Source organism: Cebus imitator, unplaced genomic scaffold (genome assembly GCF_001604975.1).
Source record: "Cebus imitator isolate Cc_AM_T3 unplaced genomic scaffold, Cebus_imitator-1.0 Scaffold8, whole genome shotgun sequence".
Lineage (NCBI taxonomy): Eukaryota > Metazoa > Chordata > Mammalia > Primates > Cebidae > Cebus > Cebus imitator.
In genome coordinates this window covers 8,353,978-8,367,278 of record NW_016107323.1, presented here as the reverse complement: position 1 = coordinate 8,367,278, position 13,301 = coordinate 8,353,978, and the positions used below count along the sequence as shown (strand labels likewise).

The following is a 13,301-nucleotide window of genomic DNA, read 5'->3' as shown; positions in this document are numbered from 1 at the left end:
CATGTGCCACCACACCCAGCTAATTTTTCATATTTTTAATAGAGATGGGGTTTGTTGGCCAGGCAGGTCTCAAACTCTTGACCTCAGGTGATCCACCTGCCTTGGCCTCCCAAAATGCTGGAATTACAGGCATGAGCCACCTCGTCCAGCTGTTTTTTTTCTTTTTCCTTTAAAGACAGGGTCATGCCGGGTGTGGTGGCTCCCGCCTGTAATCCAAGCACTTTGGAGGCCAAGGCGGGCAGATCACCTGAGGTCGGGAGTTCAAGACCAGCCTGACCAACATGGTGAAACCCCGTCTTAAAAAAAAAAAAAGAATTAAAAAAAAAGACAGGTCTTGCCCTGTTGCCCAGGCTGGAGGGCAGTGGTGACACCATTCAGGCTTACTGCAGCCTTGACCTCCCTGGTTCAAGCGATCATCTCACTTCAGCCTTCCAAGTAGCTGGAACCACAGGTACACACCAGCACGCCTAACTTTTTAATTTTAGAGATGGGGGTCTTGCTGTGTTGCCCAGGCTGGTCTTGAACTCCTGGGCCAACCAATCCTCCTGCCTCGGCCTTCCAAAGTGTTGAGATTACAGGCGTGAGCCAGCATATCCAGCAAAAGCAGGGTCTTGAAAAAACATTTGCATACCCATGTTCATAGCAGCATTATTCTTGCGTTCATCCCAAGCGCCCATCAGTGGATTAGTGGGTAAACAAACTGTGGTCTATCCAGGGAATGGAATATTTTTCAGCCTTAAGAGAAGGAAATTTTGACACATGCTACAACATAGATGAATCCTGAAGACATTAGGCTAAATGAAATAAGCCAGTCACAAAATAACAAATACTGTATAATTCCACTTATAAGAGATGTTATTTTGGTGCAAAAGTAATTGCAGTTTTGCTATTACTTTTTTTTTTTTTTTTTTGAGATGGAGTCTTGCTCTGTTGCCCAGGCTGGAGTGTGATGGCATGATCTCGGCTCACTGCAACCTCCGCCTCCCGGGTTCAAGTGATTCTCCTGCCTCAGCCTCCTGAGTAGCTGAGATTATAGGCATGTGCCACTATGCCCAGATATTTTTTGTATTTTTAGTAGAGGCGGGGTTTCTTCATGTTGGTCAAGCTGGTCTTGAACTCCTGACCTCAGGTGATCCTTCCGCCTCAGCCTCCCAAAGTGCTGGGATTACAGGCATGAGCCACTGTGCTCGTCTTTGCTATTACTTTTAATGACAAAAACCACAATTAATTTTGCACTGATCTAATACTAAGAATAGCCAAATTCAGAGACAAAAAGTAGAATGGTGGGTGCCAGGGTCTCAGGGGAGGCAAGATGGGGAGTTAGTGATTAATGAGGACAGAGTTTAGTTTTGCAAGATGGAAAGAGTTCTGGAGATGGACGGTGATGATGGCTGCATTGTTATGAATGTTCTTAATACCACTGTACTGTACACTCGAAAATGGTTAGGATGGCAAGGTTGTGCCCGGGCACAGTGGCTCATACCTGTAATCCCAGGACTGTGAGAGGCCGAAGTAGGCAGATTGCTTGAGCCCAGGAGCTTGAGACCAGCCTGGGCAACATGGCAAAACCCCATATCTATAAAAAACACAAAAATTAGCCAGGCATAGTGGTGTGTGCCTGTAGTCCCAGCTACTCAGAGGCTGAGGTGGGAGGATTGCTTGAGCCTGGGAGGCAGAGGTTGCAGTGAACTGAGATTGTGCCGCTGCACTCCAGCCTGGGTGACAGAGTGATCCCATCTCAAAAAAAAAAAAAAAAAAGGCTAACTTTAGTTTATGTGTGTTACATATATGTGTGTGTGTGTGTGTGTGTATATATATATATATATATAATTCAACTTATAGGAGGTATTATTTTGGTGCAAAAGTAATTGCAGTTTTGCTATTACTTTTTTTTTGAGATAGAGTCTTGCTCTGTTGCCCAGGCTGGAGTGTGATGGCGTGATCTCGGCTCACCACAACCTCTGCCTCCCTGGTTCAAGCAATTCTCCTGCCTCAGGCTCCTGAGTAGCTGGGATTACAGGCATGCACCACCACGCCCAGCTAATTTTGTACTTTTAGTAGAGATGGGGTTTCTCCATGTTGGTCAGGCTGGCCTCAAAGTCCCGACCTCAGGTGATCCACTCGCCTTGGTCTCCTAAAGTGCTAGGATTATAGGTGTGAGCCACCGCACCTGGCCTATTTTACCACCACCACCACCAATAACAACTCAGGCTGGTCTCGAACTCCCAACCTCAGGTTGGGTGATCTGCCCGCCTCGGCCTCCCAAAGGGCTGGGATTACAGGCATGAGCCACCACGCTCAGCCTATTTTCCCGCCACCACCACCACAACAATAATAATAAAGGCGGGCCCATGCATTGTTTTTTCCAAGAGGGTTTCCTGCTCCTGACACTGGGGCCAGCTACCTTTTCGGTTCCCTGGTGCCTGGGGCTGAGAGCAGCTGAGCACCAGGGCCATGGTTGCTGCCCTCTCTTCATGGTCCTGGGGCACAGCTGTCATTGCTTCTCTAATCGTGATGCTGAAAAATCCCAGGGCAGGGTACCCAGGCCCTCTAGGCTGCAGCTACTCAAGAAAGGGGCTACATCTGCCTCCCCTCTGTCTCTCCCCGGGGCCTGGCACAGAGAAGCCAATCTTTGCCTCCATGCCTCTCTCAGCTCCCCTGATTCTTCCCTCTTTGACTACAGCTGATTGGATGAGAGTTGGTCAGACGCAAGCTGAGCCAATCAGGGTCCTGCGAACTAAGTTCAGAATCTGTAAGTGCTAAACTTGAGTTGATGGCTGAGTGACCCTTCTGGGACATGATGGCAGGGAGAGAAACAGCCAGGCCTTAGAGGGAACTAAGATCAAAATAGCCTGTGCAACACATGAAGCCTGGCTGAACTTCCTGCTTTTGGGTTTTCCAGGATCTCCCCGGATCCTCCCAATAAACATTTGCATAGTTAAGTGGGTTATAATTTCTTTCAACCTAACAGTTCCAGACTATAAGAAACCCAGTGAATCTCTGTTCTGTGCTCCTATTCTGTCATTCTCTTCTGTTTGCCAGTGTCCGTCCTAGGGGCCAACACACCCAAGGGTTGGCCAAAGAAAACCAACTGGATGAGAAGTCCCTCCCATTTGTTGAGACCTATGATAGTCAGTGGGCTTAACCTTTAGTTTGTGTCCGAATCAGCTGGAGCGCTTCTTAAAAATGCAGATTCCTGGGCCCTGGCTCAGGTTTGCACGGGCCCAGGAAATTCCATTTTGAGTAGGGTGCCAGGGATTCAAGGGCCACAGCTGAAGAAATAAGGTAGTGTGGTGGCAGCCTCTAAGATGGGGCCCAGGTGACCCTGCTTCCTGGTATCCACAGCCTGGTACGGTTCTTTCCCACACTGAGTCATGGTGGGCCCATGTGGCCAACTTTGGATGCAACAATGGGGCTTCCAAATCTAGGTCATAGCAGACAGTAGCTGTGGCTACTGTAGGGGAAGTCAGCCACCATGTTGTGAGGACACTCAAGCAGCCCTGTGGAGAGGCCTACCTGGAGAACTGAAGCCCACAACCAACACCAACTTGTGGGCCATGGGAGTGCGCCATTTTGGAAGTGGATCCTCCAGTCCCAGAAGAGCCTTCAGATGACTGCAGCCTTGGGTGACGTTTTAACTGTAACCTCCTGAAAGACCTACCAGCCAGAATCATCCAGTTACATGATCGCCACATTCCTATCCCATGAAGATTATGAGAGATCATGAGAGACAGTGCTTACTGTTTTAAGCCACTCAATCTTGGCAGCGTTTGTTATGTAGTCATAGACAACTGGTAAAAGGGATGCTACGATGATCAAATCCATTTTCCAGTTAAGGAAACTGAGTTTCATGGAATGGCTCTAGGATTGCCGATAGGGGAGATTCAAACCCAGGCCAGGCTAAGTTCAAAGCCTGTGCTTTCACACCTATACCCTAGGAGGCTGGAGAAGGTCATAGATCAGCCAAGAGTGCAACTGTTTCTCCCTCTCATTGTGTGCAGGTAGGGAAACAGACCTGGAGTGAGGAGTCACCATGGCTAAGGTCACCTGGTTGGCCTCTCTGGGTGGCCTTCCCTGCCCCAGGCCCCCTGCTCTTGGGATTGGGAGTGCGCTCAGTGTCCCCGGTACTTGCAAAGGCAGCCTGGTTTCCATAGCAGCACAACCTGGAGCCTTGGCTGTGGGGAGCTAGGGCTTTAGAATGACCACATCAAGGGCCAGTCAGCTAGGGAGGGCTTGGCTTTGTGCATTCTCTAGGAGGTGATGGGATGTGGGGCTGCCTGGCTGGTGGGAGGAGCTAAACTAGGAGAGGGAGGAAGGCACGGAGGCCTGAGGCTCGGGGCCTGCCCTCCTTGGTAATCTGCCTTCTCCCCAGGCAGATGTGACCTCCTAACCTCCTCAAAGGCTAGACTCACAGCAACCCCCTGCCTCACACCCTCTGTGGCTCCCCAGTGCCCTCAGGAGAAAGGCATATTTCCTGCCATGCCCCAAGGTGCTTCACAATCTGATCTCATCCCTCTTCCTCCCCGCTGCCCTACCTCAACTTCCAGCCTCCTTTAAGCTTCTTCCTCCCAGGTTCTTATCTCTGTCCCACCTCTTGCCTGTGGTTCCTTCTGTACTTCTCCTCTACTTCTCCTTTCTAACTCTTTCAAGCGTCAGCTGGGATGCCCCCTTCTCCAGGAAGCCTTCCTGGACCCCACTACTTGTGCCCTCATGGCCTCCTGTTTTTCCTCCATCCAAGCGCTGAGCACACAGTAGGTACTCAATAAATGCTTATAGCACTGAGCAGACAGTAGGCACTCAATAAATACTTAGTAGCTGGATGAACCGTTGCCAAGTGGCCTCTAGCTGGGCTCTCCACTCTCCTCTGTGCCCCAATCCAAACCTGCCTCCTCCTGGAGGCTATCCTGGCCTTCTCATTGCTCTCCAGCCCCTGTACTTTCCTGCAGCCCCCGGTGCAGAATTCCACATCTTTGCTGCACTGTTGCCACATGTTTCATGCCAGGGAAGTGGCGGCAGACACCCTGTCCACACCAAAGCTGATGACCCAGAACACGCTTCAGTCCCTGAGGCCCACAGGCACCTATTCCTTTGGGTTCTCGGGTAGCTTGTGCAGTGCCAGACTCCACCCCTGTCCGCCTGGTCCCACAGGGGGCCGCACCCTGGTGGTTTCTGACTTCCGACTTTCTCAAGGGCTGTGAACCAATGAGGGTCCGAAAGGGCAGTCTTTGGTTTTACTTAATTTGCATCTTTACAACCACCTTATGAGCAAGATGCCATTACTGTCGTCTCCACTTCACCGCTGGGAAACTGAGGTATTTGCCCAAGGTCACACAGCTCTAAGAGGTGGAGTCAGCGTTGAAACCAGGCCACCTGGCTCTTGACTCCCATGTTCCTCTCCAGCTCTGAGGATAGGCCATCCATCTGCATGAAATGTCACCCGAAACGGGCTTCTCAGGGGCTCCATGGCTGATGGGGGCCTGGCCCTAACCTGCTGCCCCCCCACTGCCACCACTCCGTGATGGGGTACCAGGCATCCCAGCGGGCCGTCCTTCTGGGCTTGGAGCAGTTAGTTATCCTAACTGAGGTGGAGGTAGCTGTTCAAGTCTCCCTGGAAGGACATATGGAAAAACTGGGGCAATTGGAAGTTTCCAGACAAAGGGAAAAAGGCTGTCTTGGGACAGCCACATGGCTGGGCTCACGGGTGAGTGATGTTTAGTGCCACTTCAGGGACTCTCCTGACATAGGTCACAAAATCCCCTCCTGCAGCCGGATCCTGATGTACAAAGAGACTCACTATCATGGGCTGGAAGAACCTACCCCCTACTTATAACAATAACTAATAGTTACTGAGGTTTTCTTTTTTTCTTTTTCAAACAGTCTCGCTCTGTTGTCCAGGCTGAAGTGCAATGGCACGATCTTGGCTCACTGCAACCTCCACCTCCCAGGTTCAAGTGATTCTTCTGCCTCAGCCTCATGAGTAGCTGGGATTACAGGCATGTGCCACCACACCAAGCTAATTTTTGTATTTTTAGTAGAGACGGGTTTCATCATGTTGGTCAGGCTGGGCTCGAACTCCTGACCTCGTGATCCACCTGCCTCGGCCCCACAAATTGCTGGGATTACAGGCGTAAGCCACCGCACCCGGCCCCGAGTTTTTCTTAATAGTCTCACTCTGCCACCCAGGCTGGAATGCGGTGGCTCAATCTCGGCTCACTACAGCCTCTACCTTCTGGGTTTAAGTGATTCTCGTGCCTCAGTCTCCTAAGTAGCTAGGACTATAGGCGCCTGCTACCATGCTCAGCTAATTTTTGTATTTAGTTATCGAGTTCTTACTGCCACACAGTTTTATGCACATGCATGTATATTCTTCACAATGACCTTTTGAGCTGGCTGCTGTGATACCCCCATTTTGCAGGTGAGGAAACAGGCCCTAGTTATACACCTAGGAAAGGGGTGATGCTATGGTGGTCAACAGGAAGCCCCTCTTGGCATCTTCCCATCGGGGCTGGGGGCACTAACCATTCACACACTGTACAGAGGTCGTCGCAGCTTGCAAACTGGTTCACTCTCTGGTTTAGGGGTATGGTGCAATTCTGACTCCTTATATCAAGCCCTGGAGTCTGACCAGCTTCCACCGTGCTGCAGGCTGGTCCACAAGGCACACTTGCCAACCCAGATGCACACAGGGCCCAGGCAGGTGGGACAGCTGAGGGCTGAAGCATATCACGGGCTTGTGCCCTGTTTAAAGGTGGCCAGCCCTCATCTGGCTGTGGTCACACTGGAAGGTGGGCCCAGTGTGGCTGAGATGGTAACTATTTCCAGAGAAGCTGGTAGTCATGCTTTTTATGGGACATGCCCCCACATTTTAATGTTGGCAATTAATTTTTTTAGAGAGGAGGATCTCACGGTGTTGCTCAGGCTGGTCTGAAACTCCTGGCCTCAAGTGATCCTCCCACCTCGGCTTCCTAAACTGCTGGGATTACAGAGGTATGAGCCACCACGCCGAGCCAATGTTGGCAATTTAGACATTGGCTTAATTTTTTTTTCTTTGTTTAGAGATGGAGTCTCTCTCTGTTGTCTATGCTGGAATGTAGTGGCAGTCATAGCTCACTGCGGCCTCAAATTCCTGGGCTCAAGCAATCCTCCCGTCTCAGCTTCCCAAAGCACTGGGATCATAGGTGTGAGCCATTGTGCCTTAAAAACTAGTTTCAAAAAATACCATTCTGGGAAACATCTCTGAGGGCCAGATCTGACCTCCAGTTTGCATTCCTAGCCCCAGAACAAAGAAGCAAGACACCCAGAATTATTATGCAATTCTGTATTTAGCGACTCGTTTACAGAACATGTTCCTTTTTTTTTTTTAAAATTTTAAACAAAGTTCATCAATCTCTCATAGAAATGGTGTGTGTGTGTGTGTGTGTGTTTTAACCGTTACAGGACGTGAACCTGACAAAGTTGTTCACGGGTCCGCTAGCTTTAAGTGAAACAGGATTTCTGTGTTCAAAAGACTATACTAAGTGCTTAATCAAATCCCGTAACACTAAAGCCAAATTTAGTTCTCTAGGAATCGAAGTCTGCGTATAAGCCTGGATTTCAATGCTGTGTTGGTTTCAACAGTAAAAAGTCGTGTGTTCCCCCACGGTTGTCTTAATTGCAACAGGGTAGTAGTGGCAAAAAGGAGATGTTTCGTTTGTTCCAGATTTGATTACTCTGAAAATTGGTCACTGTTTCCTATTGTCAAAATATAAAAATACCTTCATCTGGATAAAAATGTATACAGTGGAAAACTCTTCAATGCATAGCCTGGGTGTATGGAAAAGGTTTTCCTTCAGGGTTTGTGTTTTGTTGACTGTTTGGGGTGGAGACTGCAGCCTGGGCTGGGAGTTGGAATTTCTGGAATGGTCCTTAATCTGTACCTTCCAGTTGCTGAGTTTTGCCCATATGGTTTCACATTGTTAGCTGCGTCTTTGAAACCTCCATCGGTTATCTCTCCCGCTGGTTATCACATCAGCACTGATTATGATCTTTTCATCTTCATTCTGGGGAGTCACCCAATTCAGCCTTCCCACAGACAGTTTGAAAAAGGAAATGTAATAAACACAAGGGAGAGAGATTCAGTAACTAACATGGTGGCTGTTCCATCCAAATTGGGAACTCTCACCCTAGAAACCATGCCAAAGACGCTGGAAGAAGGGCTCCTCTGAGTCGGAGGTTGAGTCTCTGCTCCCCAACAGGTCATGCGTTGGATGGTAGGAGGGTAGATTTGGAGGCTGGGATATGGTGAACATGCTGCGATGAACTTGGCCTTCCAGAGTTCTGCATGGACTTGGAGTTGCAGATGCCTTCCAGAAACAGCACCAGGGTCAACTTGAGAAAGAAGATGGTGAGAAGGGGAGCTGGGGTCTCCAGTTTGATGAATCTACTTTTTGGCGCTGGTTACTAAGCTTCAGTGGTCATGGGATGACCAACACAGTCACTTTTGGAAAACACCAAGAGGGGAAGAATGGTGGCCACAGTCTTGCTTGGAATACCCACACTCCTACAAGCGGGGAAACTTCTGGGTTGTGCCCATGGTTCACGTGGGGAAATGGGGTTGCTCTGGCTCAAACGCCACTCTTCCGGCACCCACCCCATGCCCACATTTCCAAAGGATCTGGAAATGCTTCTTGCCTATAGATGGACAAGTTGGATGTCTGACCTCCATGGCATCACAGGTTTCTAACTAGTGAGACCTGTGTGGGCAGTTTGTTCTGTACCATGCTACATCTCGTATAGGATGGTTGGGCCACAGCCCACAGCTCTACAACATTTACAATGGCATGGGGCATTCTGTGTTATCAGGGTTGCAAAACAGACCACCAGAATGAAACACATCCTCAACGGCATCGAGGTTTTCATTTAGAGTCTTTTGGACTTTCTCTTTTTAGCACAGTTTCTGGAAGGGCAGTAGCAATGCGCTGTGTCTCACACACAGATGTGGAAAAAACCGTGGTTCAAAGGTTATCTAAAGGTTTTGGTCAGTCTTATAGTGTTTTGCGATGGCTTTGAACAATTGTCTTCTTTTAATCTCATCTAGTGGCAAAAACGACACAACTTCAGTGTATACTTCGCAACAGTTGTGACAGCATCCTGATTTTATAACTCTCTGTAATATCAAAACAGCATCAGCTGGGATAAATTCCAAAGGATCCTTTATTAAAATATCTAAAAGAGGTCTATAAATATTTATTTATTTTTCTAAAAGAGTTTGGAGTTTTCAGGTGAATATGTGGTGCCACTTTGCTTCTGCCTCCTGCAGAGGGGTCACGGCAGAGAAGAGGGGCAGGGGTGCCCAAGTGGAGGCAATGGCATTTGACCCACCTGCTCACACAACTTCATAGAACTAGGATTACAACAAAAAACGTAAACGGCATAACATTGCTGTCCACATTTTGATGGTTAAGTTCCTCCATCCCGTACCCCACCCTGTTGAGAAGAGTGAGAGAAGGAAGGTAGTTACTAGGGTATGTCCCTTGCCCCTCACCCTGCCTTCAGAACTCCCACTCCAGGGCCTCCTCCCGATTGGCAGCCCGTTCTAGTCGGTAAATGATGCTGTTCAGGTTGGCCATCTTCTCGTGCCGCCGCTGCAAGTTGGGGTTCACCTTGGTGTTGGGGTGCAAGGCTCCAGCTGTGTCGGCAGTGGGGCTGGCACTCGGCACTTTGGCAGGGGGCGCGCCAGGTGGGGATGGGGAGATGGGAGCTGAGGAGGAAGGGACAGGTGACACAGACATCATGAGGCCTGGCGAGGAGGCAGCTGAGGGCGAGTTCAGTGACACCTCCAGGCTGCAGCGTGAGGACTCCGAGGCTGATTTAAAACTTAGAGGGTCTGGGTGAAGCCGCTCCCCGGCCTCACTCTCCTGTGGGGGATGAAGTGAGGGACAGTCTGGGGTGGGTCCACCTGGAAGGAGGGGCCCAGGAGCCACTTTTTGTAATCCGTCATTACCCAGAGGGTCAGGATGCTCCTCTTTGGGGGGACTTTGGCCTTTGTCTGGCTCCCCTAAGTCCTGGGGCTGGTTGCCTGCCTCTTGCTCGGTGTCCTCCTCCATCTGTTCCTGCTTGATCCTCACTTGGGCCTTGTCCTGGGTGGTCAGGGTTGTGCTGTTCTCCTCAGGGCCCTCCTGAAGCTCCAGTTCCTTCACGGTTGGCTTCTGATCGTCAGTCTCAGAGTCAGGGCTCTGCGGGGTGGGGTCTGGGTGGGAGTGGCCTGGCGGTAGGATTCCAGGACCCCCACTTGGGTCAAGGTCTGGCTCATCCTGGGTCCCTTCCACCAACATCTCCCGGCGCATCCGGGACCTGGGGCAGAGACGGTGGTGAGCCTGGAACTGGACAGGGGACCCCCAAACCCTGGACTTCATCTGCATACATAGCATTTTGACCCCACCCACTGCCCTGGCATTTTGACCCCACCCACTGCCCTGGGGTTCTCTAAGCACTAAGCTTCCATACATGCACCATCTTATTACGTCTTCTCAACACGACAAGGTGGGTGCTATTATTATCCCCACTTCACAGGAAACAAGGCTCAGAGATGTTAAGTGACTTGCCCCAGGTCACACAGCTAGTAAGTGGCAGAGCTGGGACTTGAACTCATGACTACTGAATCCCAAAGCTCATGACCTAAACCTTTGCTGGGCAACACTGCAGTCATTGGCCATACATAGCTCTCGAGTGCTTGACATGAGACTAGTCCAGATTGGCATGTGCTTTAAGGGTATGATATACACTGGTTTTCAGGCTTAATACAAAACAACGTGAAAGAATTTATTAATAATATTTACATTGGGCTAAATTGAATAAATGATTATGATTTTATCTTTTTTTTTTTTTGAGACAGCCTCACTCTGTCACTCAAGCTGGAGTGCAGTAGTGAGATCTCGGCTCACTGCAAACTCTACCTCCTGGGTTCAAGCAGTTCTCCTGCCTCAGCTTCCTGCGTAGCTGGGATTACAGGCGCGCACCACAGTGACTGGCTAATTTTTGTATTTTTATTTAGAGACAGAGTTTTGCTATGTTGGCCAGGCTGGTCTCAAATTCCTGACTTCAGGTGACCCACCCACCTCGGCCTCCCAAAGTGCTGTGATTACAGGCTTGAGCCACTGGGCCCAACCCCAATTATTTTCTTTCTATCTTTTATCTTATCTTATCTTTTATCTTATCTTATGTCTACCTATCTATCTGTCTATCTATTGATGTGGTTTTACCGTGTTGACCAGGCTGGTCTCCTGACCTCATGTGATCCACCCACCTGAGCTTCCCAAAGTGCTGGTATTACAGGTGTGAGCCACCATGCCCAGCTGACCCCAATTATTTTCTTATAGCAAATGAGGTCAAGAAATTTTAAATAACTTGTCCAAGGTCATAGAGCAACAGGGGTTTTGTTAGCACATTCAATGCTGTGGCTCCCTGGCCATTTATGTTAACAATAAATGACACTAACATAGGCTATTAGCAACTCTAAATTAGAGTTACAAACTTAATAATAATGGGTGCTTATCATGTGTTGGGCACTAGGCTAAGCACTTTTTGCTCTTTTCTTTTTTTTGTTTTGTTTTTTTTTGAGACAGAGTCTTGCTCTGTCGCCCAGGCTGGAGTACAGTGGTGCAACCTTGGCTAACTGCAACCTCTGCTTCCTGAGTTCAAGTGATTCTACTGCCTCAGACTCCCGAGCAGCTGGGATTACAGGCCTGCACCACTATGCCTGGCTTATTTTTGTATTTTTAGTAGAGTCAGGGTTTCACCATGTTGGTCAGGCTGGTCTTCAACTCCTGACCTCAAGTGACCCACCAGCCTCAGCCTCCCACGGTGCTGGGATTACAGGTGGGAGCCACGGCGCCTGGCCTGTTTATTTCATTTCTATTAGGCTGGTGTAAAAGTAATTGCATTTTCTGCTAATTTTTTTTTTTGTGACTTTTAAAAATGACAAAACCATTTTTTTTTTTTTTTTTTTTTTTTTTTTTAATTTTTTTTTTTTTGCTCAGTCTTGTGTGTCGGGGGTTATTATTTACTCCCAGCAACCTCTACCTCCTGGGTTCAAGCGATTCTCTTGCCTCAGTTTCCTAAGTAGCTGGGATTACAGGCATCCACCATCATGCCTGGCTAATTTTGTACTTTTAGTAGAGTATAAAAATTTAAAAAAATGGCAAATCCTTTAAAATGAATCAAGAAACAGTTTTTTTAAAAAATGGCAAAAACCAGCTGGGTGTGGTGGCTTATGCCTGTAATACCAGCACTTAGGGAGGCCAAGGGAGGCGGACCACTTGAGGTCAGGAGTTCTAGACTACCCTGGCCAATGTGGCAAAACCCCATCTCTACTAAACAAAAACAAAACAAAAATGGCAAAAAGTGCAATTACTTTTGCACCAACCTAATATAATAAACTCATAATGGTATACTAGTCTAATTCGCATTGATAAAGGAGACCAGGTTGAGAAGGCATAGTAACAGGCACGGTCGCAGGGCTCTGAACCCAGCAGTCTGGCTTCTACTTTCCTGCCCCCGCCTCCCTGCCCAGGTCCTGTGGGACTCCCATTCCAGGATCTTGGGCCTGGAGGGGCTGTGAGGGGTCACTGGTCCAACCCTTTCTCGGTCCTCAATCCCCCCACAAAGGTGACCGTGCCTGCCTTCCAGGGCCCTCCTCCACCTCCCTTAGCTTCCTTTAGCAGGAAGAGCTTTGATGGGCAGGGACTCTGTCTTGTTTTCTGTGGGGTCTGGTACAGAGTAGATGCTCAGTAAACATTTACCAAATGAAATAATGTGTTCTTCTGTAATTATAACCCTTTGAGAGTTATTTATTTTGAGAGTAGAATTCTCTCTTCTCCTTTGTGCAAACTCCTATTCATCCCTCAAAACCCATCTCAAATAGCACTTCTGTAAAGTCCTCCCCAGGCAAAATTCCCTTTTCCCTTGGCCCCTTGTTCCTTTCTGTTTCACAGCGCTTATTAGATTACAGTGAAATGTTTTGTTTTATGACTGTAAGGTCCTTAAGGGCAGGGATTAGTTCACCGTGCATACATTAGAAACGTTTATTGAATGAATATGTTGGATAATAATGGGGTGCTCAGTTCCTGTGAGGAATCAGAGAGGAGGAGATGTCCCCATATCCCACAGGGATGGAAGGAAATGAAAAGGCTTTAAAGACCTATGTCATTTGCTATTTGGGAAGCTCTGGTTTGAGTTGGATGATAAACCATATTTTATTTTAATTTGTTTTTTTGAGATAGAGTCTCATTCTGTCAGCCAGGCTGGAGTGCAGTGGCATGATC

General features: G+C 48.6%; 1 protein-coding gene across 8 annotated transcripts in view; it reads right to left on the bottom strand.

The window, feature by feature from the left end:
- Positions 1 to 7,303: 7,303 nt before the first annotated feature.
- The window catches only part of CUX2 (cut like homeobox 2), a 327,980-nt gene continuing 321,982 nt past the window's right edge, over positions 7,304 to 13,301 (bottom strand). For all 8 annotated transcript variants that reach the window (XM_037743460.1, XM_017542258.1, XM_037743455.1 and 5 more), the window contains one exon: positions 7,304 to 10,332. In XM_037743460.1, the coding sequence (XP_037599388.1) occupies positions 9,531 to 10,332 (802 nt within the window). In that variant the 3' untranslated portion in view covers positions 7,304 to 9,530. The remainder of the gene's footprint in view (positions 10,333 to 13,301) is intronic.